The sequence below is a fragment of the Panthera leo genome, chromosome A1 (assembly GCF_018350215.1).
Source record: "Panthera leo isolate Ple1 chromosome A1, P.leo_Ple1_pat1.1, whole genome shotgun sequence".
NCBI lineage: Eukaryota > Metazoa > Chordata > Mammalia > Carnivora > Felidae > Panthera > Panthera leo.
The window spans coordinates 180,179,673-180,204,476 of NC_056679.1; the positions used below are offsets into that span (position 1 = coordinate 180,179,673).

Consider the following 24,804-nt stretch of genomic DNA (forward strand, 5'->3'; position numbering starts at 1 on the left):
TCCAATTTGAGGTTTTCTTGAGTTTTGTTTTTGATCACAAATTACTAGATAATAGTAAGTTATTTGCTGGTGTTGTTCAATAATGCACCATATTTATTTTTTCTATTTACCTCTTGACTCCCTTCACCCATTTCTCCCATCCTCCACTCGTCTCTGGCAACTACCAATCTGTTCTCTGTATGAGGGTTTTTGTTTGCTTTTGTTTTGATCCCACACGTATGGGAGACCACATGGTATTTGTCTTTCTCTGACTTATTTCACTTAGCATCATGCCCTTGAGGTTCATCCCTGCTGCTGCAAATGGCAAGATTTCATTCTTTATGATTTAATTAATATAACAATTTACTATCAATAGTGTACAAAATCTTCGCTATGTCTGCCTCCAACTTTTTGTCAAACCTTTATACATTATGTGCCCATAAACAGATTTATTCAGTTGTCTTCTAAATAAGAAAAAATGTTACAGACAAAAAAATACATAAGTATTGTCATTTATACTTATCTATATAGCTACCTTTACTGGCATTCTTTACTTGTGTGGATTTGCATTACTATCTACTATTATATTGTAGGGAATGTCTGTCTACTAGTGACAAACTCAGTTTTTGAGAATGCCATTTTCATCTTCATTTGGGAGGGACTGTTTATAAAATTATTTTAAATTCCAGTATAGTTAACATAGTGTATTTGTTTCAGGTGTACAATATAGTGATCCAATACTTAACTTACATCACCCAGTGCTCATCAAGACATGTGCCTTCTTTAGTCTCCATTACCTATTTAACCCATTCCCCTACCTACCTCCCCTCTGGTAACCATCAGTTTGTTCTCTACAGCTGGGTCTGTTTCTTGGTTTGTCTCTTTTACTTTTCTTGTTTCTTAAATTCCACGAGTGAAATCACGTGGTATTTGTGTATTCGTGACTTATTTCACTTAGCATTATACTCTCTAGTTCCAACCATGTCATTGCAAATGGCAAGATTTCATTTTTTTGTGGCTAAATAATGTTCCATTGTAGAACTTCATTTTTGTAGTTTTTCCAGACATTGAAGTCTTGGTTAACAGGGTTTTTTTCTTTTACCTCTTCAAATATGTCATTCCATTGTCTTCTGGTCCTCATGGTATTTGATATCCTATTGAAGATCCCCTGCACATGAGTAGATCCTCTTGTTCTCAAGATTCTCTATTTGTCTGTGTCTTTAAACTGTTTGATCATGTGTCTAAGAATAGGTCTGAGTTTATCTTAGAGTTCCCTGAACTGGTATGTGTAGATTTGTGTTTTTCATCAAATTTAGGAAGTTTTTAGCTATTATTTCCTCAAATACCTTCTGCCTTTCTCTCATCTGGAACTCTCATTATACATATATTGGTCTTCTTGATGGTGTCCCATATGCCTCTTAGGCTCTGTTCATTCTTTTTCAGTTGGTTTATCTTCAAGTTCACTGGTTCTTCCTTCTGTCTGCTCAACTCTGTTGAGCTCCTCTACTGAATCTTTCATTCCAGTTATGCTTTTCAGCTCCACAATTCTACTTGGCTTCTTATAATTTCTATCCCTTCATTCCTATTCTCTATTTGGGGAGATATTCTTATGGTTTCCTTTAGCTCCTTAAATATATTTCACAGTTGATTGAATCATCCTTATGTCTAATGTCAGGGTTTCCTGTGGGACTATTTCTATTATTTCCTTAGGTACGGGCCATATTTTCTTGTTTCTTTATATGCCCTGTAACATTTTTGTTGTTGAATACTGGACATTTTGGATATTTTAATGTGGCAACCCTGTAATCAGGTACTCCTGTTCCCACCCCAGGGTTTGTTAGTGATGCTTGTTAACTTTTCTTATTTTGTAAAGTGTGTATTGTTTGTTGTGTGTAGCCACTGAAATCTCTGTTCTATTAGCTTAAGGTTAGCTAGTGATTGGACAGAGGTTTCCTTAAAAGCTTGTAATCTAAAATATCTTCCAGTCTTGCAGATGGGCTCTGTGCATACTGGTACAACCTTCAACACTCAACCAGGAAGTTCACAACTCTGCCTTTGTAGTTAATCCCGCTTGCACAAAGCCTTAAAATAAGCTAGAGGTGGACTTTTTAAAATTTTTGCTGAGCATGTGCACAGCCCTGGGCAGGTGCATGGCTTTCTAGACACCCAGGAATATGTCAGAGCCTTTCAAACTTCTTACTCACCAAAGCATCTCATTCCTCAGCCTCTTAGCAAGCTCTTTGGTTAATCTATTGTTTTCCCAACTGCTAACTATTCCCTGAGCCAGCAACAACTAATATATTCACCTGTAAATGTTCTTGAAAAATGCCCTTAGGTAACTATCTCCATACCAGAGAGTTCTGAGTTAGGTAAGACAAAGGCAAATCCTTTAAAATGGTACTCCAAGCCAGACAGTTCAAAACAAAGAAACAAATCATGTTTGCTTTTTTTTGGGTGCAAATTAGTTCTATTATACTCACTGTGGTACTGATGTACTTACAGGATGTGACTGTTCTCTTCAAGGCCACTGCTAAGCTAGGAAGAGGGGGAGGAGACCAGGGTAAGTTAAATTGCCACAAAGCTGTCCTTATCAAGATTCAGCTTTCTCTTCTTGATTGTGTTGCCCTGGCTACTGTAAGCCTCTAGATAGTTCCTGGCGTTCTGAAAAAGTTTTTTCTTTCTTTCTTTTTTTTTTTTTTGCCAGCTTTACATTCCTTTTAGTGAAGGCATACTTTTCAAGTTCCTTACTCCACCAATTTCGCATAAGTCTGGATATGAAAGATTTAAAGAACTATATAGGATAGTGTATCCAACAAACTGCAGACATCACGTTCTTTTCAATGCTGACACAGGGCTGCCTCATACCTTCCCTCATCCAGACAGAGGTCTGGTCTGCCAGTAGTCCATTCTCTCCCTCTGCAAACCCATCTCCCCACTGGGAATTTTAGCTTTGTTTCCTGACAGTCCCATTTTCTCCCAAAGACCAGCATATTAAAAACAAGCTAATCAGAGCTCTATTATTTTCTAAATAAGTTTCTTACTATTTTTAAAAAAATTTTTTAATGTTTATTTTTGAGAGAGGGTGAGCAAGAGCCAGGAAGGGGCAGAGAGACGGGGTGACAGAGGGTCTGAAGCAGGGCTCTATGCTCACTCAAGAGCCATGAGATCATGCATGACCTGACTCACCTAGGTGCCCCAGGAGAAGTTTCTGATATTATCTATCACCTAATGATATTTATAATTTCTGGTAAGACAATGTTTTCAAGATGAAATAACCACATAGTTACTATCTCAGGAAGCAGAAAACTGACTTGCCAGCATATGAACTAATCATGACCTCTGGTTAATTTAACACATTCCCCAGTCTTTCATTAGTTCCTCCTATCTCACTGAATCCTGTTTTGCACCCATAAAACTCCTGGATCTTCTAACCAATGGACTCAATACTACAGTAGTTTTTCTCTTTGCAGATACCAGGCTAAGAGGAAACTGTTTAGCTTCCATGTTTGCTAGAGGAAATAGTAGTGATCTAATGTGAACACCTCAAACTTTTACATACTCATTTTGTTTGTAAATTGTAGTTATTGTTATAACTCATTAAAATCATCTCTTGGTTTCCTTTGGAGACCTTTGGAAACAGCATGGTACAGTTCATGTTCATTAAGCATTTGTTTTCCCGAATATTACGTTAAGTTCTTTACATGAATTTTAATCTAATCTTTGTGCTGGAAAATTACATTAACTGCTGACCCAATAATCACTATTACTAACCCCCTCCCCCACGCACCTTCCCTGACTACCCTTAGTGCCGGGAAAAATCTCCACCTTATCTTTTTACAACTCTAATTTCTTGGAGTGAAACAATACAACATGACTAGGAGATGAATCTTGACTCATTTAAGGAAATCATGGCAAGTGTTCTCCTTTGCTTAGATATTCAAGTTTTCCAGCTTCCTTTGCGACTATAATTGGCACATAACTAACAAGATGTGAAGAGTAAGCTTCTGAAAAAATACCAGGCTGTTAAGTTTCCTGACCTTCCCCTGAATCCAGGTTTGTTATATTGCCAATGTCATCTTTTACTAAAACAGAAAAGAAGTTAAATTTAGGAGTCAGACACACATAGATATGAATCTTGGTTTTCTTCCTGAGCAATACAGGGGAAGATACTTATTTCTGTGAAGCCTCAGTTTTGTCACTTGCTAAACAGGGAAAATGTTATGACAGAACAACAGAATAAATAATAAATGGGGCAATAAAGGTGTGTAAATTTAGTTCCTGGGGTCTATAGTAGAGCTCAATAAATGGGACTGCTTATCAAATTAAAATGAATGAAAACACATCCCAGCCAAACCAATAAACACTCCCTAAGCCACACAATAAACCCTCTTCTCCATGGCCCCACTAAGTAATTTTGGTTTAATGGTCAGCAGAAATAAACGTATTTATGAAAGTTATGTTTTTCTTTTCAAAGGCCCAGTTGTTAGAAAAAAAGCACAAGTTATGTAGACAGCTGACAAATTTCCTTTACTTATTTTTGTATCCACATGATTGTAAAAAAGCAAACAGTGTTAAATGGCTATTTCTGGTAAAAACACACAGTGTTCAAACCTAAGAAGGATTACATTCTTTGGACAGGTTTTATTCCCAGGATATCAAACGCCTTGGCCATAACAGCAGCTACTGCTTCACACAGCAGCATACGCCACATGTTTACTTTCAACACTTGTCCTGAGAAAATAGAAAGAAAAAAAAAAAAGATTAATTTGTCTTCTTGAAAACCATTACTAAAGAATCTGTATTACTTCTGTATTTTACTGAAAGGTGAATAGCCTAACCCATGTTTTGGGACTTTAACTAGAATTACCTTCACATTAAATACAGACAATCCAAGATTAAAATACAGACAATCCAAGGTTAAAATACAGACAATTAAAGAAAGATGTTTCTGTTCAAGAAATCTGTTTCTGATAAGGGGATACAAGTTCTACAATGATTAGAATGATAAATTTTATCTGTCTTCTAAAATTCTTTCAGAGTTTTATCTTAGGCCTCATAGTTTGAAATAACTATAAACTTTAATTTCAGGATAATGGTGAGATTATTTTTCCTAATGAAATTTCAATTCTCAGGCATGACTCTCAAAAACACCTACTTGCCCTGTAATAAATTACTTCAGTCTACTTCAGTAACTGTAACAGAAGCTAGCAAAAAGCCTAAGGTAAGAAAAGATACCACTTTTCTCCCAAAGGCAGTTTCCATTGTCAAAAACTCCCAAAGACTCATTCTGGGACCCTCAATAACATTGCTTTCATTGGAAATGTCCTATTCCTACTGGTCTTCCAATTGTTTTCTTTGGAGTTCTATGGTTGGTTCCATGCATGTGCCTGAGGGTGGGGAAAACTACTTTGTGTGGAATGAGAGTTCCATTTATGCTTTTATTAGATTTGTTGAATTTTGTCTGTTATATATAATAACGACCAGTGTATAGTTGGGAAGAAAATCTAGGAGGGGCGGGGGTGGGGGGGTGGGGAGAGGGGGTGTTCCATAAATAAAACAAGTTGAAAACCATCCATCCACACCCAATTCAAATAAATGCCTTGCTAATGCCCCGTCCCCAATATGACCACTGAATAGACACTTACCAGTTTGTCGATCCTTTTCCACACAATAGCAGCTATCATAGAATTCTGTGAAAGTAGTTGCCAGCTCATAGATATAATCACAAAGAGTGTGAAGAAGTAAGTCATCTAAAATCTTCTGGAGAATCTCAGGGAATCGTAAAATGCACCGGCCTAGTTTCCATTCCTTTTCGTGGTCCAAAATGATCTTGGTCTCTTGAGCTGCTTTCTGGAGCATCTCTTCATCAATATTGGCCAGACGTGCAATAGACCTGAAAAATCAGGAAACAGCCATCATTTTCTTTTGTTAGGCACATCCTTCTCCACTCAGAAATATGTAATAAGAAATGACTGATGTAAATTAAAAATCCTATCAACTGATTTAAAATAGAACAATGTTATACAAATACCGGATTCTAGTGAAGGCATACAACAAGTAAGCAGCTGTGTTTCCTCTGTCATCCAACATTTTGTCAAAGGAGAATATGTAGTCATTCAACCGGTTATGAGAAAGATCTGCATATTTGATACAACCATAAGCAACGGATGTCTGAGCAGCCTTTAATTCCTCTGCAGTTAAGACCTTTTGGAAAACAAACAAACAAAAACTTCATAGCTTACTGAACGCTGCCTTTGTCCTGGTGCTAAGGCAGAAAAAGTAAACTTTAATAAATATCGACACTGAGGAAACATGGGTCAATCTACAAAGGGAATAATGAAAATATAACTCATCAGCTCTGCATAACAAAATGTTTTTCTATGAGATTTATAAAATATGAAGTGTCTGCTTGAATACTTTCCCCCCAATGTATTCGGTAGATATGAAATAGAAAGCACCAATAATTAGTTTCTATCCACTTCATTCCATAAAGATTCTGAAGTAGCTTATAGAAAATAAAGTAACATAGCAAACTAGAAAAAAACTTAGGGTTGGGAAATTAATTGAAATTAAAACAGGGTGTCACAATAGAATGGATACATAAGATATGGTATATATAGATAATGGAATTACTCAGCCATTGAAAAGAATGAAGTAACATGGATGGATCTAGAGGGAATAATGCTAAGTGAAACAAGTCAGAGAAAGACAAATAGTATGTAATTTCACTCATAGGATTTGAGAAACAAATGATCAGAGAAAAAGAAGACAAAAAAACAGACCCTTAAATATACAGAAAAAACTGGTGATTACCAGAGGGGAGGTGGGTAGGGAGATGGGTGAAACAGGTGAAGGGGATTAAGAGTACACTTATCCTGATGAGCACTGAGTAATGTATAGAACTGCTGAGTCACTATGCTATATGCCAGAAACTAATGTAACACTGTATGTTAATTACACTGGAACTAAAAAAACAGGGTGTCAGGAGTAGGAGGAAGAACTCGTGCATTATTGTATTGTTAATATTTAGCCATGCATTCTAAAGCACTATTAGGCTTCAAGTGATTAAGGTTCTTTTCTAGACACAATGGAGTTGTCTATAGTAGACTAACCCTTCTACCAAAAGCAACTATTTAAAAGTTGGATAAATCATAGGAAGCAACTATATGAAGTCACTAGAGAACATCAATATAAGCAAAGTTTGAGGGGCTATATATAATCTTTGGGAGAAGGAAAACACAGGAAGTTAAGTCCCACATTTACCTGACCTTTTCCCCTAGGGCACTGTCTAAATCACCATGTGGTAGTGACAGAAGGGAACAAAAGCCAAGCAGAAAGAAGTGGTCTTACTGGGGTAAGAAGAGGGAATTCAGAGTTTGGGGCTTCCAAAAGAGTGAGGAGAAAATCACCAAGATAACACAGAGGAGTGAAAAACACCTTCTTTCAAACTATCCAATGGCTGGCATTAACAAGGCAGGACTCCCAAAAAACCCAGCAGGAAAGAGCAAACTGGTAGGTGAAGAACTGAGCAGAGATTTCAGCAGCTGTGTGAGGCTGGGGAGTCCCAGAAGGAGCAAGGGAGAAGGGCACTAGTGAATTACCTGGTGAAACTAGAAGGGCCATATTTTACCAAAAAGAACTGTACCCTAATAGTAAAGATAAAACTGAAATGCTTCATTCAACCCTAACAAAGCTCCAGACCAAGACCGGCAGAATTAAGATCACCAGCTGGTATGCAATCTGCCAGAAAAAAACTTAATTGGTTGTTGGAGGAAGATGACATTATCCAAAACCTTTATAATTTTGCATTGCATTCACAACATCCAGCATCCAGTTTGGGGGCGGGGGGGGGGGGGGGAAGGCAACTTAATAAAAAAGCCAGTTGATATGACTGAAAACCAATGGGTGGGAAGAGGACCGACAAGACAACAGAAACAAAAAAGACAAAAGCAACTTTAAAATCTGGAACTGCTTAAAATAAAAAGATATTTAAAAATACTAATTACAGGAGCACCTGGGTGGCTTGGTTAAGCATCTGACTCTTGAGTTGGGCTCAGGTCATGATCCCAGGGTCGTGGGATCCAGCCCCGTGTCAGGCTCCATGCTAGGTGTGGAGCCTGCTTGGGATTCTCTTTCTCTCCTTCTGCCCCTCTCTCCTGCTCACACCCTCCCTCTCTAAAATAAATTTGAAAAAAGGTAATAAATAAAAATGAAGACATTAAAAAGACATGACAACCAACTATAATAGGTGATCCCGAACTGGACCCCAGACTAGAAAAACAACATGCATGAGACAAATGGTAAACTTAAATAAGGTCTGTAGACTATTAACCAGTGTTATATCATTAGTTAGTATCCTGATTCCATAATTATACTATGGATACATAAAGTATTGTTATTTGGGGAAGCTAACATAGCAATTCTTTGTACTATTTTGTAATTTTTATATGCCTAATACTATTTCAAAAATGAAAAGCTAAAATGGGAATGCAAGCTGGTGCAGCCACTCTGGAAAACAGTATGGAGGTTCCTCAAAAAACTAAAAATAGAACTACCCTATGACCTAGCAACTGCACTACTAGGTATTTATCCAAGGGATACAGGTATGCTGTGCTGAAGGGACACATGCCCTCCAATGTTTATAGAAGCACTATGAACAATAGCCAAAGCATGGAAGGAGCCCAAATGTCCATCAATGGATGAATGGATAAAGAAGATGTGGTATGTATACACACACACACACACACACACACACACACACACACACACACACAAATGGAGTATTACTCGGCAATCAAAAAGAATGAAATCTTGCCATTTGCAACTACGTGGATGGAACTGGAGGGTATTATGCTAAGTGAAATTAGTCAGAGAAAGACAAAAATCATACGACTTCACTCATATGAGGACTTTAAGAGACAAAACAGATGAACATAAGGGAAGGGAAATAAAAATAATATAAAAACAGGGAGGGGGACAAAACAGAAGAGACTCATAAATATGGAGAACAAACTGAGGGCTACTGGAGGGGTTGTGGGAGGGGTGATGGGCTAAATGGGTAAGGGGCATTAAGGAATCTACTCCTGAAATCATTGTTTCACTATATGCTAATTTGGATGTAAATTTTAAAAAATAAAAAATAAAAAAATGGAAATAGTCTAAAATAAGTAGAGGTAGATTGTATGTTGGTAATATTTTAGATATGTTGGGTTAAATAAAATACATTATTAAAAAAAAATGAAAATCTTAAAGAAAACTACAATTGAAATACTCAAAAAATTAGAGGAAAGGGGCAAAACAATGTAGAAAAGATTCAAAATGAAGCAGAGGGAGAAAAAGCATGGGGAAGAAAAAGCAGAGGGGCACCTGGCTGGCTCAGTCAGTAAAGCATATGACTTTTGATTTTGGGGTTTGAAGTCTGAGCTCCACACTGGGGGTGATTACTTAAATAGTTTTTAAAAAGCAGGTGTGAGAGACATGTAGGACACACAGTCAAAAATTCTAACATATTATATAAGTACTTAGAATTCTGGGGAGTACAGAATGGAGCAAAGATGAAGTAATTTAAGAGATAGGGCTGAAAATTCTAAACTGATGAAAGAACACAACCTACAGATTTAGGAAGCTCAGCACCTCCCAAGCAGGATAAGTACACTCCACACGCCTCACCTGCAAAAACCCTCAAACCAGACTTAGGCATTTATTTAGTCTAAGTACCAAAACAAAGCCTAAGAAAAACAGTAAAAGTAGTCTGAAAAAAAGATACACTATCTTCAAAGGAGCAATGAGACAAGTGATATTGAAAAGAAACTAAAGAAGCTAAAAGACAATGGAATGCCACCTTTAAAATGCTGAAAGAGGGGCGCCTGGGTGGCTCAGTCGGTTGAGCGTCCGACTTCAGCTCAGGTCACGATCTCGCGGTTCGTGAGTTCGAGCCCCGCGTCAGGCTCTGGGCTGAGGCTCAGAGCCTGGAGCCTGCTTCCGATTCTGTGTCTCCCTCTCTCTCTGCCCCTCCCCCGTTCATGCTCTCTCTCTGTCTCAAAAATAAATAAACATTAAAAAAAGAAAAATTAAAATAAAATAAAATAAAATAAAATAAATAAAAAATAAATAAAATGCTGAAAGAGCTATGGGACTACAATTCTACACTCAATCAAAATACTGTTCAGGGGTGCCTGGGTGGCTCAGTGGTTAATCGGCCGACTTCTCTCAGGTCACAATCTCAGTTTGTGAGTTCAAGTCCCTCATCGGGCTCTCTGTTGGCAGTGCAGAGTCAGCTTCAGATCCTCTGTCTCCCCCTCTCTCTGCCCCTCCCCAACTCACACTCTCTTCCAAAAATGAACATTTAAAAAAACAGATCATTCAAAACTACAGGCAATATAAAGATGTTCTCAGACAAATGCGAACAGAATTCACCACCGGCAAACTTGCACTACAAAAAAAGTATTAAAAGGAGATCCTCAAGGAAGAAGTGGACAGGAAAGAGTAAATATGTGAATAGATATAAATACAACAAACAATGGGTAAAGGACTTGAAAAGACCCCTCATGAAAGATATATAAATAGTCAATAAGCATTAAAAAAGGCAATCAACATTACTGCTCATCAGGGAAATGCAAATATTAACCACAGTGAGATGCCACTGATTTCAACAGAAAGGATAAAAGACTGACAAATCAAGTGTTGGTAAAGATATGGGGCAACTGGAACAATCAAATATTAGTGGTGGGAGTATATAATGGTTACAATACTCTCTCTGGCAATTTTTAATAAAGTTAGGCAAAGCCAACCCTAACCTTACTATGCAGTAATCGTACATCTCACATCCTGCCTAGGCCAGGACTAACATCTTATTCTACTTCTTCTGTAATTGTACTCTTCTGTTTATAGTAGTTCCATCCATTCCCTTATATCACTTGACTTACTGAAGAGTAAAAGACACAAGACCCTTTGAATCTCAATCCTTGACCTTCCTAATGTAGGCTGCAGAATCTAACCCTTTAGTTTGCAATATTTTCCAATCATTCATTCAAAGTTGTGACAGGAGAAATGCCAAGAAGCAGAGATACTACACCACAGTAACAGCAGGAAAAGGTCATAGCCTTTTGTAGTAGCCAAGAACTGTATTTTCAAACTCAATAATGAAACAAACTTACTGTGCAATAAAATCTGAGTAATATAAGCTTACGTGGATTTTCTAATCCTCCCCAGTTCTCTCTCAAAAAAAAACTTAAAAATCACAACACAGCACATGGTACACAATATGCAAAACAAGGCTTTAGATTACCTTGTCTCTTTCTTTTTCCTTCAATTTGTCCATGGATCGTTTTAGTCCTTCTTCTAGAAGGTCTATGAGACGCACTGTTTCACCTGAACGTGTTTTAAACTTCTTCCTAAAAAAATGTAAGAATCCCAATTAAGTAGATTTTGAAACAGAATTTACAGCTTAGAAATCTTTGAAAATGACGTTTTGACAATGTTTCATTCCACCTGGCAACCGAGGAGAATGCTGAAAGAAAGAGTGGTACTTTCAATTATCTTTCATCTTATAGTCCTCAAATCAAAGCATTCTATGCTTTAGGCTCCCCATAGCATTCTCTACATGTTGACCTATAATACATTCCCTAAAAGGGAAATAGAGAAGACATTTGTTCATTTTCCTCAACATCGTTTGGCTTAGTTATTTTGCCTTCTCAGAAAAATTAATAAGATACATGGTTGATTCTAGAACTGTCTGGGAACTAAGCAAATTCTTTTATTTTTTTATGATTCCAGGAGATTCCTTAATGCCCCTTACCCATTTAGCTCACCCTCCCACAATCCCTCCAGTAACCCTCTGTTCTCCGTATTTAAGAGTCTCTTATGTTTTTGTCCCCCTCCCTGTTTTTGTATTATTTTTGCTTCCCTTCCCTTATGTTCATCTGTTTTGTCTCTTAAAGTCCTCATGAGTGAAGTCATATATTTTTCTTCTCTAATTTCACTTAGCATAATACCCTCTAGTTCCATCCACATAGTTGCAAATGGCAAGATCTCATTCCTTTTGATTGCTGAGTAATATTCCATTGTGTATGTGTGTGTATACACACACACACACACACACACACACACACACACACACACACACACACCTTTATCCATTCATCCATCAATAGACATTTGGACTCTTTCCATGCTTTGGCTATTGTCGATAGTGCTGCTATAAACATTGGGGTGCATGTGTCCCTTTGAAACAGCACTCCTATGCCCTTTAGATAAATACCTAGTAGTGCAATTGCTGGGTCATAGGGTAGCTCTATTTTTATTTTTTGAGGAACCTCCATACTGTTTTCCAGAGTGGCTGCACGAGCTTGCATTCCCACCAACAATGCAAAAGAGATCCTCTTTCTCCGCATCCTGGCCAACATCTGTTGTTGCCTGAGTTGTTAATGTTAGCCATTCTGACAGGTGTGAGGTGGTATCTTATTGTGGTTTTGGTTTGTATTTCCCGGATGATGAGTGATATTGAGCATTTTTTTCATGTATCAGTTGGCCATCTGGATGTCTTCTTTGGAGAAATGTCTTATTGATGTCTTTTGCCCATTTCTTCACTGGATTATTTGTTTTTTAGGTGTTGAGTTTGATAAGTTCTTTATAGATTTTGGATACTAACCCTTTATCTGATATGTCATTTGCAAATATCTTCTCCCATTCCGTTGCTTGCCTTTTAGTTTTGCTGACTGTTTCCTTTGCTGTGCAGAAGCTTTTTATTTTGATGAGGTCCCAGTAGTTCATTTCTGAGCAAATTCTTAATTGGAATCTCATTTTTATTTCTCTAGATAATAACCCCAACCTGTTGAGTAGCGACCAACTCTGGATGTACAAATCAGCTGAAGAGCTTAAACACAGGATGTCAGGGCTCCATTCATACCACTGAAATCAGAATCTCTGAGAATGTGACAAAAGCTTTGACAGACACTGTCCTGGGCAATGGTACTATTAAAAGCATTTCACAAAAACTGGATTTTACTGGGACAATTGGCTGGCTCAGTTGGTAGAGCACGGGACTTGATCTCAGGTCATGAGTTCAAGCCCTACGTTGGGCTTACTTCAACAAAAATTGGATTATACCTATTAAACAGAAGTTTGTACAACACTGAGTATATAATTTTCTTTTTTATTAAGTTATCTTCATATCTAATGTGGGGCTCAAACTCATGACTCTGAGATCAAGAGTTGTATGCTCCACCAACTGAGCCAGCCAGGCACCTCTAATTTTCTCTTTTTAAAAAATTCTTTGGGTAGGGTGCCTGGCTGGCTCAGCTGACTGAGCATCTGACTTTGGCTCAGATCATGATCTCACGGTTCATGGGCTCAAGGCCTATGTTGGACTCCATGCTGACAGTGGGGAGTCTGCTTGGGATTCTCTCTCTTCCTCTCTCTCTGCTCCTCCCCTGCTCGTGCTATCTCTCTCAAAAATAAATAAACGTTAAATAAAAATAAATAAAAATTCTTTGTGATCACCTTGGCTGGCTCATTCAGTTGAACATGCGACTCTTGATCTTGGGGTTGTCTGAACTCCACATTATCAAAAATAAAATCATAAAAAAAATTCTTCAAATGCAGAAATGGTACAAATGAAGCATGCTTTTCTAGTCAACACAAAGCCTACCAAAATAATCATGGTATTTCCCATTAAAGTTGTATTTTCAGCATTACCTTAGAAAGGATCTTCTTCTTGATTATAGTATTAAAACTTACTATCCTACAAATTCATTAAATACTTCTGTGGCTTTCCTTATGCCATTCCCTACTGCTTGACTATTCAGCGACTTCCAAATCTTCTGTCTGATGAAATGATAGCCATCAAAAGAGTTGCCAAAATGCTAAGGGAGGCCTTCCTATAACATCTCTACGATAACTGGTCTTTTCCTTTACTGCCTATATACACCTGCCTTGAATTTTTCTGCATTTTTTTGGTGCTGGTTTACTGCTCAGACTAGTGGTTCTAATAGAAGGAATCCATACCTGAATATCAAGAGTTTTTAAAAAAATGCCTAATACCTACTTTAGTACGTAGTAAGTCAATAACTTCCCTGGTGGGGCTGGCATGTATACTTTAACAGTCTTCCCAGGGAACTGCTCTGCTTCACAAGACAGGCTCCTTAGGGAAAAGTCCACATTCTATTATCTTTGTGTACACACTGGAGCATCCAGACAATGCCATTCATATGTGCTCAATAAACAGGTGTCCAAAAAATAAGAGGAAGATGTTTAAATAAAAGGACAAACTATTGCAAAAAGCTTTAAAACAGAAAATTCCACTAAAAAGCAGATGGCAGAATCTGTGAGCATTTCAATGTAAATATTTAAAATATGGTACGCTGCCACTGGTTAACTATCATTAAAATTATTCTTCTCTTTAATGGTGCAGGATGCCATAATTACATAATGGTGAGAGTGCAGTAATATGAAACAACAAAAAAATCATGGAAAAAACCTCTTAGCCATTATGTGATCAAGTTAATTGCCAAAATATGAGTACTTGTGAGAAATATAGGTATAAAAGTAAATTTGATAATTTCACCCAACTGTAAGAAAAATCATCTAAATATCAGTCCAGGGGCGCCTGGGTGGCTCAGCCGGTTAAGCATCCGACTTCAGCTCGGGTCATGATCTCACAGTCTGTGAGTTTGAGCCCCGCGTCGGGCTCTGTGCTGACAGTTCAGAGCCTGGAGCCTGCTTCAGATTCTGTGTCTCCCTCTTTCTCTGCCCCTCCCCTGCTCATGCTCTGTCTCTCTCTGTGTCAAAAATAAATAAAAAAATTTAAAAAATAAAAATAAAAAATAAATAAATACAAGTCCAAAAAACCAACAGTTAATAAACTAAGATACTATAAGCAATACTCAACTCATTGGCTGATTTTCAAGCACTTTTTTAGGACCACGACACCAAAATGAGGACCTAGTGTCTTTTGATTCCAAAAAAGTGCAGCTCTATACAAGAGTGTAATTTAAATTATAATTTAAAAATGTTTGATGCTGGGGCACCTGGCTGGCTCAATCAATGAACATATGACTTCAGTTTGGGTCATCTCATGGTTCATGAGTTTGAGCCCCACATCTGTCTCTGTGCTGACAACTCAGAGTCTGCATCAGATTCTAAATCTCCCTCTCTCTCTCTGCCCCTCTCTGCTCATGCTCCTTCTCAAAAATAAATAAAACATTAAAAAAATTTAAAAAGTGATGATTTCCACATACTTTAGCTAAAATACCTTCACACATCTAGCCTGATTGTTGTACACTTCATTAAGGCTTTTGTACATTGGCTAGCCAAGCATCTTGAGCTACTTCATGTGGTTTTTAAAAGCATTACCACTTTTGTGTAATGACATTTGGGCTGGATCACTAAATCTAAAATGCCACAGATTTTTAAAACAATTTTTTTATTTTTTAATGTTTGTTTATTTTTGAGAGAGACAGAGTGTGAGCGGGTAAGGGGCAGAGAGAGGGAGACATGGAATCTGAAGCAGGCTCCAGGCTCTGAGCTGTCAGCACAGAGCCTGATGCGGGGCTCGAACCCACGAACCGCAAGATCATGACCTGAGGTGAAGTTGGGACGTTTAACTGACTGAGCCACCCAGGTGGCTAAAATGCCACAGATTTTAAAAGACATGATGTTAAATAGCTTAGTGACCCTAAGATACTACTGAATACAAGATGCTAAAAAATTTTATGCCTTTGAGTTGGTGATTATTATCTATATTTGCTTGTATTTATCTTTTATTTCATAAACATTGTACAGAATGTGGGGAAAAGACTGGAAAACAAAAACTGGATGTATGAATATTAACATGCAGGTCTCAAACTTATTATTTTTGAGATAAACATAAAAATGAAAGCTCAATTTTAAAACTCAATTGGAATCTCAATAAACGTGTACCTATTGACTAGGTGTTTAACTGTGAAAGAAAAAGACAATTACAAAATGCTTGAAATATACTGTTGAGTATTTTCTTGAAATCTGAGGAGGTACTGTGATCGACTTTACAATTTAGATCTGTGCAAATGGAAACCCTCTTAAAATCTGTTAAATCTAGCGTGGTTTTCATTCAACTCTTTACAAATCTCCCTAAAAGGCTACATTCTCTAATAGTGATAAGACATAGGTACAAAAAAGCTCAGCTGGCTGCATCTGCAGACTGAGAAAAATTATGCACTTTAATTCTAATTTAATATCTAATGAAACATAGCCTTTTGCAAATAAATCTGGGGGTTGTGTATGTTATTAATACTCAGACTTTCCAGACTTACTTGTCTTCACCCAGCACCACACCAAATCCAGCATGAAACACTCGAGTTACTTTAGGGTCATACCAACCAATCATTTGAGCAGCACCAAATATTGTCTGGAAGTGCACAGACTACAAAGAAACAAATAGAAAGTTATCTGCTAAACTTTCTAATAACAAAAAAGTGACTTAAAGCTTTATGTAGTGATAAAGATTTGTAAAGTTTAAATCTCACAAATCTTAGAAGGCAAGCATAATTATAATTATAAATAAGATCATCTTTATTCCCAATATATGAGAAACAGGTAGAGCAGGATTGTTACACTTTCTATGTTCAAAGGTTTTTAAAGTGACTGAATTAATAATAGGTTCATTGTGCAAAAATTTCAGTTATATTTTAGGTCTCACAACCCCCTTTCAGACAGGAATGGTCACTGATGTTCAGGAAAGTAATCACCAGTTGATGGAGAAAAGCAGAAAAGCTGGGAAATATATTCTGATGTGGTCAAATCCAAAGCCGGTTTTTTCTCTGTTACAGCAAAGTTCTGATCTTTAGTCTTTGGAAGACTTCTATGTGCTAAATGCCACAAACCTCGCCATACTGTCTCAGTTCCAATCAGACCATGTAAGAACATAAACAAATCTGCAAACTCACTTGTCCACTGTCCACTACATAGATAATCATATCTGCTTTTTCCTCAAATAGTCTTTGTTTAATAGCAGCCAGGTCAGATGTATCATAAGTGTAACCTCCATCTGATTTTACTATGGTTAATGGTACAGAACATCCTGGGACAAACACAATCTTTCTGCCATCATCCACTTGCACAAATCCTAGGAAAGAAATCTTCATTAATAATGTTAAAAGAACCCTGAAGGAATATAAAGGATGAGCCATTATAAGATATTTACCAGAGAGCTCAAGAAATCACATTTTATTTTCTATGACCTACTAGGAGTCCGGGAAAATAGCTATTGTCTGGGCAGCACATGATTTCCTCAGGGCAGAGGTGAGATACCTGGCAGTTTTCTGGATTCACACTACATTTGGCTCCTAAAAATGTCCCTAAAATTTTATTACCTTAAAAGTATAATCCCTAGGCCACAGATTGTGATTAATAAATACCATTTCCCACTCAAGGAGCCAGGCTTTCTTGGAGATACGAGATTAGCTGATTCTAGATCTAAGGCAGGAAATGTACAATAATCCTAGAATGTTGTATACCTGAAAGCAAGTAAACTAGCAAAGACTAGAGAGACCGTAGGGCTCAAGAAAAAGACAAAAAATAGGAAAGCCAATTTGAGGAAGCTACCATTAGCCAAAAAATGAGACAGTGATTATTAAATTATTAAAAATTATTAAAATTATTATTAAATTATTAAAAAGTATAATAAAGGCAAATGATTTCAAAATGTAGAATGGAATAAACCCCATTTATAATAATGCTAAAAACAACTCAGTTGTATCTGGAACATGCTAAGAAACTAATTTATTATTCTGAAATTGATAATTAAAAAGAATCAAGCATTTACACTGCTTATCTTGAACTGTACTTTGGGATGACCAAAATAATTATGAGGCATCATTCTACAAAGGAGAATTCGAGGTAACAGAGAAGAAACAACAGAATACTACCATTTTTCAACCTGTAATGAAGTAATGCATCAAAATCACGATAGCTGCTAAAAACAACAGGGAAGAGGCTAACAGGGAAATCTGTGGCTAGATCAGGCTGACAACACCTGAGCCCACTAATCCATCTTAACCTAAAGAGAGCCAACCTGACATTATTGGAATGCTTGCAAATAAACAAAACAAAAAAACAAAAAACAAAAAAAGAAAACCTAAACCAGAATTTAATCAAGCCATGGGGCACCTTGATTGGCTCAGCTGGCTAAGCGTCGACTCTTGGTTTTGGACATGTTCTTGTGTTTTGGGAGTTTGGGCCCCATATCCGCACTGACAGTGCAGAGCCTGCTTGGGATATTCTCTCTCTCTCTCTCTCTCTCTCAAAATAAATAAATAAACTTAAAAGAAACAAACAAACAAACAATTTAATCAAGCCTCTTTAGAAGATACAGATGGAGGAACTGTTAAATATTATATGGGAAATTCTCTTAGACAAATGGCCCAGTTTCTTCAATAACAAAAGAGAAAAATGGGGGGTGGGAGGCCCTTTGGCTATACAGAATGTAAGATATATATTAAACAAACATAATGTACAGACTGAAAAAAAAGCTATTGATTGAAAAAGAGAATGTTGTGTCCACTTTGACCTATTTGAAAATTTCCATAATGAAGTTAAAAAAAAGTAAAGTGCCTACCTCTATCTTCGAATTCCTTTACAATATCATTCATCCTATCTTGATAGAAGGACTCCCCCCTCTCTATTAAAGAGATGTCCAATGCATCATAGATTTTATTAAACTCTAGGAAAAAAATTTCACCAAATAAAATGTCTAATAATTTAAACAAACAGGAGACATGCATTTAACATTAAAATATATTATTTAACTACATCTGGAAGGTTAAATTTAATCACATTAAAAATATAAGATATAGAACATTATATATATATTGCCATTTTGAAAACGTGGAAAGAATATGGAAAGACACTCATCAAAATAATAGTCAGTGGAACTATAATTTTTATTTTCTTTTTCCTTGCCCACATTTTGTTCTACAAGAAACATGTACTTCTTGTATAACTTTTAAAACTCTACCTTTATAAAATGTAAATGCAAAGAAAAAGAACTCTCCTCTTTGGAGATCTAATATTTACTGAATTTTCTTATAGTTTTTCCTAAATTGTTCCATTTACCTATCTGTCTAGCCGTGCATCAGTGATGCAAATACTACCTATGGCAGCATTATAAAACATTTTACAAACTAGTGCTGCAAAATAGCTATCACTACCATTCTTTTATTGGCTATTCTCATCCATATATTCTTCAAAGTGACCTTAAAATTACTTTGTCAAGCTTGAAAACCTGAAATTGTTTGCGAAGTTTTCCCAATTAATTTTTTCTCCTAAGAAAGTTAAAATCTGCAGTTGCCTATATTAATATACTTTCTTAATAGCTGTTTCAGTGTCAGAAAATATTTGAAGAAAAAAATCCATTTGGCAGTCTTTGAAAGTTTAACACGTCATTACAGGTCAATTGAGTAAAAGACTCAAGAAAACTACATACAATATATCTTTTGGATGAAATGAACAAAGCAGAGAATTCACCTTGGCGGGAGACATCACAGATAAGCTTCCAAGCTTTTATAATATCTGGATTTTTACTCTGGAGCAGAACTACACATTGGTATGCTCGCTTCTTAAATTCCTCCTCGGTATCAAATCTTTTCTTGGATTCCTATGTTTAAAAAAAAAAAAAAAAGTAATGTTAAAAGAGCCAGCTTTGTATTTCTAGATACAGAGTGTTTCTAAAACAAAAACACCAAAAGCGAGGAAGTGAAAATTTACAACACCAGGACACAAACAGAACAGATGCTCTCTCTCAACAGCCAACAGTACAGTTACAAATCAATGTGCCAAAGAGCCCTATTATTTCTTTGAAATAATTTTTCTTGAAAATACAAAATTCTCACCACAGTGCTACCTCCACTTTTCCAAGTCATAAAATCATTCTTCACAGCAATGGTTTAAGAGTAATAAAGAATAGCTAACAGGTGGGCTGAATTTTCTGTGCTCCATTTTCCATCCTGGATGTGGTTCTGAATGAGTAATTACTTTTTTTGTAATTAAAAATGAAATTGCTGTCATAGTTTTATTTCTATTTTGCAAGAAACACATTTACTATTAAAAAAAAAAAAATTGTCTATCCCACCCCAACCTAACCAGGGATAATGCTTTGGTGCATAACTCTAGACATTTCTTTGCAAATACATGCCTACTATGTGTTTTAACAAAGCCTGACTATATATGGCTTTTCTTTTACTGTGCCTTTTGAATTTAGCCTCATTATATTCAGAACACAAAATTCCAACAGATTATATAACATTAGTTATGTAATTTACCAGTCTCACATTGGTAAATATTTTGTTTTCAATTTTTTCATTAGAAAATACTGAGACACATCCTATAAAACAAAACAAAAACACACCAATATTTTTGTTTTACTTTTAATGTTTATTTTTTGTCATAGTAATCCTGTTCTTGGGAAGTTGTCTATCGTAAGAAAATAATTTTAAAAAGAGAAAAAACTTCCATGTTCAAAAGTTGTTTACTGAATGGATAAAAGTACTCCAAAAACACCCCAACAATGGGGATTAACATAAACTTTAGCACATCAATCCAACAAAACAATGTGCAGCCAAACCATATAGTAACACAAAAGAGCTGATAGTGAAATGCTAAACATTAATACAAAAATTGTATTACATTCACAAATGGTGTAATAAATGTCTGTATATGGACATCACAAAGTCAAAGAAAGTTGACTACAGTGATTAATTTAAAATTACGGTTTATAAAAACCTAATTGTCTTCTAAAAACTATTTTTGCCTACACTTTAACATTTTCAACATACCAAATTGAGAAAAGCATCAAGAAAACTTCAAATACTGGGGTGCTTGGGGGGCTCAGTTGGTTAAGTGTCTGACTCTTGATCTCAGCTCAGGTCATGACCTCACAGTTTGAGTTTAAGTCCCACATCGGGCTCTGCACTGACAGCACAGAGCTTGCTTGGGATTCTGTCTCCCTCACTCTCTGCCTTTCCTCTGCCTGTGCGCATGCACGCACACTCTCTCAAAAAAAAAACATTAAGAAAAAGGCAGGGTAATGTGGGTAATGTGGTTGAATTCAACTTTAAAAAAAAAAAAATTTTTTTTTAATGTTTATTTATTTTTGGGACAGAGTGAGACAGACCATGGATGGGGGAGAGCCAGAGACAGGGGGACACAGAATCCGAAGCAGGCTCCAGGCTCTCAGCACAGAGCCTGATGCAGGGCTCAAACCATGAACTGTGAGAACGTGACCTGAGCCGAAGTCGGACGCCCAACCGACTGAGCCACCCAGGTGCTCCAAGAATTCAGTTTTTAACATACACTGATTCAAAAAGCAAAGATGGTGTGTGAAGGGGCAGGGAGTTTACTTTTAACTCCACGGTAGCTTCAAATACTATTCTGAACTCCCTAAAGAAAAGTAGTAATTATTATTAATGGTAAACATGCAAATATTTTAACAATAAATGATATCTAACCTTATAAAAGGCTTGTAGATCCCCAATTGGAGGTGAAATTGTTAGGTAATCTGGAAATTTATCTTGAAGGTGAGCGATGAGCATGCCAAACTGGGTCCCCCAGTCTCCCACATGGTTTAACCTAGTATCAGTCAGAATACAAAATCATTTGAAAATGAAAACCATGCTTAAATTAGACAAACTATATTCCATTAGGAACCACTAACATTGAAGTGCCAGTACATCACATTTAGCAACATCTTGTTTACTCAGTTGTCTCAACTGGTCTGCAAGCTCCAGGGGAGGCTGCACACAGCAGGCCTCTAGGATTTGGTAAATGAAGTCCCTACTGATGGATTATGATCCGTTGTGTAATTAACTGAGACACAGACAGGTGAGCCAACTGCTGATCATTACAATTTTGTGAAAATTTAATTTCTCAACCAATTATCTTAGTGTAATTTAGATCAGTGGTTCTCAAATGTCAGTGGACAAAATTCTTCAAAATGTGTCAATCCAACCATTTTACATCCCTCACTGTTTTTCACTAATCTCAAATCACCAGATAATCTCATAAATGGATTATAAAAATAGTCTTCTGGGGCGCCTGGGTGGCTCAGTTGGTTAAGCGTCTGACTTTGGTTCAGGTCATGATCTCATGGTTTGTGAGTTCAAGCCCTGCGCCAGGCTCTGTGCTGACAGCTCAGAGCCTGGAGCCTGTTCCCGATTCTGTCTCCCTTTCTCTCTGCCCCTCCCCCACTCACACTCTGTCTCTCTCAAAAACAAATAACCATTATTAAAAAAAATTTTTTTTAAATAGTTTTTAACCTACATTTCTGCCTTCTTTGCCTAGCTTCTTCACAGAAGTCAGACTAATCTTTATTTGGATTACACTGCTCTCCTAATTATGACTCTCAAGAGCTTCCCATTATATACTTAATAAAATCCTAATTTCTTACCATGGCCCACAGGCCCAGGATCTCTTTCTTGCCTACCTCTCCCCCTACTAGACTATAACCCCTTGGACACAGGAGGTACTCAAGAAGATCAAGAGGAGGAGGTGGAATGAATGGGGGAACTTTTTCCTTGGTTCCACTCCCAGAGTCTAAAAGTTATCCGTTCAGAGGGTCCCAAGACACAATTTATTTAAAAAGGCCACTGGATGATTAGAAGCAGAACTGGGGCGCCTGGGTGGTTCAGTTGGTTAAGCGTCCAACTCTTGATACTGGCTCAGGTCACGATCTCACAGTTGGTGGGAATAAGCCCTGTATTGGGCTCTATGCTAAAAACATGGAGCCTGCTTGGGATTCTCTCTCTGCCCCTCCCCTCCTGGTTCTCTTTCTCTCAAAATAAATTTAAAAAAAAAAGAAAAGAAAAAAAAAGAATCATACTTATAAATCAGTCATTTAGTCAAAGATTCTTTCTCAAGCAACATTTTTCATACCTTAGCACATCATATCCTGCAAATTCAAAGAGGCGGGACATACTCTCTCCTATGATAGTTGACCTGAGATGGCCTACATGCATCTCTTTAGCTATGTTGGGAGAGGAGAAATCAACTATAACCTGAAACAGACAATAAAATAGATTTCTTAGACAATAATATTGTACTATTATTATGTAATGTGATAAATACAGATACAAAGGCAATTACGTTAAAACACATACATGTATCAAAGTAATACCTCATACATCTTAAATTTTCACATCATGACAAATACTTTAATTAAAAATTTTAAAGGGGTACAAGACATTTTATTCTAATATTTATTAATAACATTTAATTGTAAACTCAGACATAAATAGTAGCTTGGGTTGTAACTCAAGGGTGTTAGGTTATCTGGTGAATCTACTTGTCCATTTTTAATTGAAAAGGAATAAAATTTATTTATATAGATAATCCATCCCTTATTTCAGCCAAACCTCAGCTGGCTACCCCAAATGCCTTGTGGAATAACGTGAAAAGAAAAACCACATAATAAACAAGACCCAGGAGAAAGGCTATTTCCATTATGTTCATAATCTCAAATATTAATGATTAAATCTCAATAGAAAAAGTGGAAGCTGGTCACAGCACTTCGCATTCACTTTAACGTATTAACATATCAACTGAAAACTATATATACCTTTTTATTCTCTCCAAGGGGAGGTAGTTGAACCCCATTCACCAGGAGATTGGTTAACTGTTGTGATACATAGTCCTTCCTTAAGTGGACATTAATAAAACCTAATGAACGGTAAGAGAGAAAAAAAAAAAAATCAGATCGTTTTCCTGTCTTGAATGATTGTTCACTCCCAAAGACTGTGTCAATTTCATTTATGCTGGCTCCAAAGTGCTGATCTGGCTCTGGCAAAACTCTTTTAAGAATTCCAACACCACCTGAGGCCCTCTTGGAAGCTCCCTGTTTCAGTATCTATTTCAAACATTACCACTCTCCTGAAAGCTTCCTACTTACTCCTGGGCCCCTTTATTCTCAGTACGTGATTTGTTCATCTATTAACAGAAAATTGAGGGCCCTTTCGTCCCAGACTTATCTGCCATTATCCATCTCCTTTTTGCTAATGAAACACTAAGTCACAGGGAGGTAAAATAACTCATCCAAGATCCAGCAGCTAAGTCGAGACTAAAACATCAGTTTCCTAACTCTCAGTCCAAGGTGTTCTTACCACTTTATTAGGTTTAAAATGGTTCTTTATTTCAAAAAAGACCCAACATCAGTACAACCACTTAAGAAGGGTAACACTGTCATACCAGGACCAGCAATTTCAACTTTTTCAACACATTCATTGTCTGGGAGGTGTTTGGTAATGTTTTCGGCAATTTCTCTTGGATTAACTTTCTGTTCCTTGGTTTTGAGCATCTATAACACAATATAAAATGATTCATTACACAAGTTCCAGAAATTTACTCAGAAATACACAACTGATAAAGCATGAGATGCATGACATTAAGACCCATCAAAAGGCAGAAGCAAAGAAGTCCAATGACTTGTATATAATCTTGAACACAGATTAAAGCATCAAGCCATCAACAGTGCCAAGAGGAATACAAAAGTGCCCAAACCACATGATCTCCATTTCAAAATGAGCTGCCACAGACATCTAGAACTCTTTTATGAAGACATAACAAAGTCTTTAGTTATGATGCCTGTTTCCAGGATATTTACATTTTGAATTTTCAAATCAGGAAAGTGTGCAATAATCAAACCTGGAAAATAAAATAGTACCCTTATAAACTTAACCCCAATGTAGACATATAAAAATTATTTAGAAAAAAAAATCTGGATTTTAAAAACCCTTCCTACTTAACAAAGAAAGGAAAACAAAAAGTCTCAAACCAGGGGCAATTAACCACAAATACATCAGA

At 36.8% G+C, this 24,804-nt stretch overlaps 1 protein-coding gene and 1 long non-coding RNA gene across 2 annotated transcripts in view; one reads left to right on the forward strand and one right to left on the reverse strand.

Moving 5' to 3' along the window:
* LOC122224886 lies at positions 1 to 13,054 on the forward strand. The gene is made up of 4 exons (XR_006204983.1): positions 1 to 54; positions 2,482 to 2,539; positions 5,112 to 5,200; positions 12,795 to 13,054. It is a non-coding gene; the product is annotated as an uncharacterized LOC122224886 (long non-coding RNA).
* Positions 4,481 to 24,804, reverse strand: part of RARS1 (arginyl-tRNA synthetase 1) — a 24,461-nt gene continuing 4,137 nt past the window's right edge. The window contains exons 4-15 of the mRNA XM_042947298.1: positions 24,190 to 24,298; positions 23,564 to 23,664; positions 22,882 to 23,003; positions 21,459 to 21,579; positions 19,480 to 19,609; positions 18,572 to 18,676; positions 16,902 to 17,080; positions 16,269 to 16,378; positions 11,267 to 11,372; positions 6,011 to 6,183; positions 5,625 to 5,872; positions 4,481 to 4,710 (exon numbers count right to left, since the gene is read on the reverse strand). Coding sequence (XP_042803232.1) covers positions 4,601 to 4,710; positions 5,625 to 5,872; positions 6,011 to 6,183; positions 11,267 to 11,372; positions 16,269 to 16,378; positions 16,902 to 17,080; positions 18,572 to 18,676; positions 19,480 to 19,609; positions 21,459 to 21,579; positions 22,882 to 23,003; positions 23,564 to 23,664; positions 24,190 to 24,298 — 1,614 coding nt within the window. The 3' untranslated portion in view covers positions 4,481 to 4,600. The remainder of the gene's footprint in view (positions 4,711 to 5,624; positions 5,873 to 6,010; positions 6,184 to 11,266; positions 11,373 to 16,268; positions 16,379 to 16,901; positions 17,081 to 18,571; positions 18,677 to 19,479; positions 19,610 to 21,458; positions 21,580 to 22,881; positions 23,004 to 23,563; positions 23,665 to 24,189; positions 24,299 to 24,804) is intronic.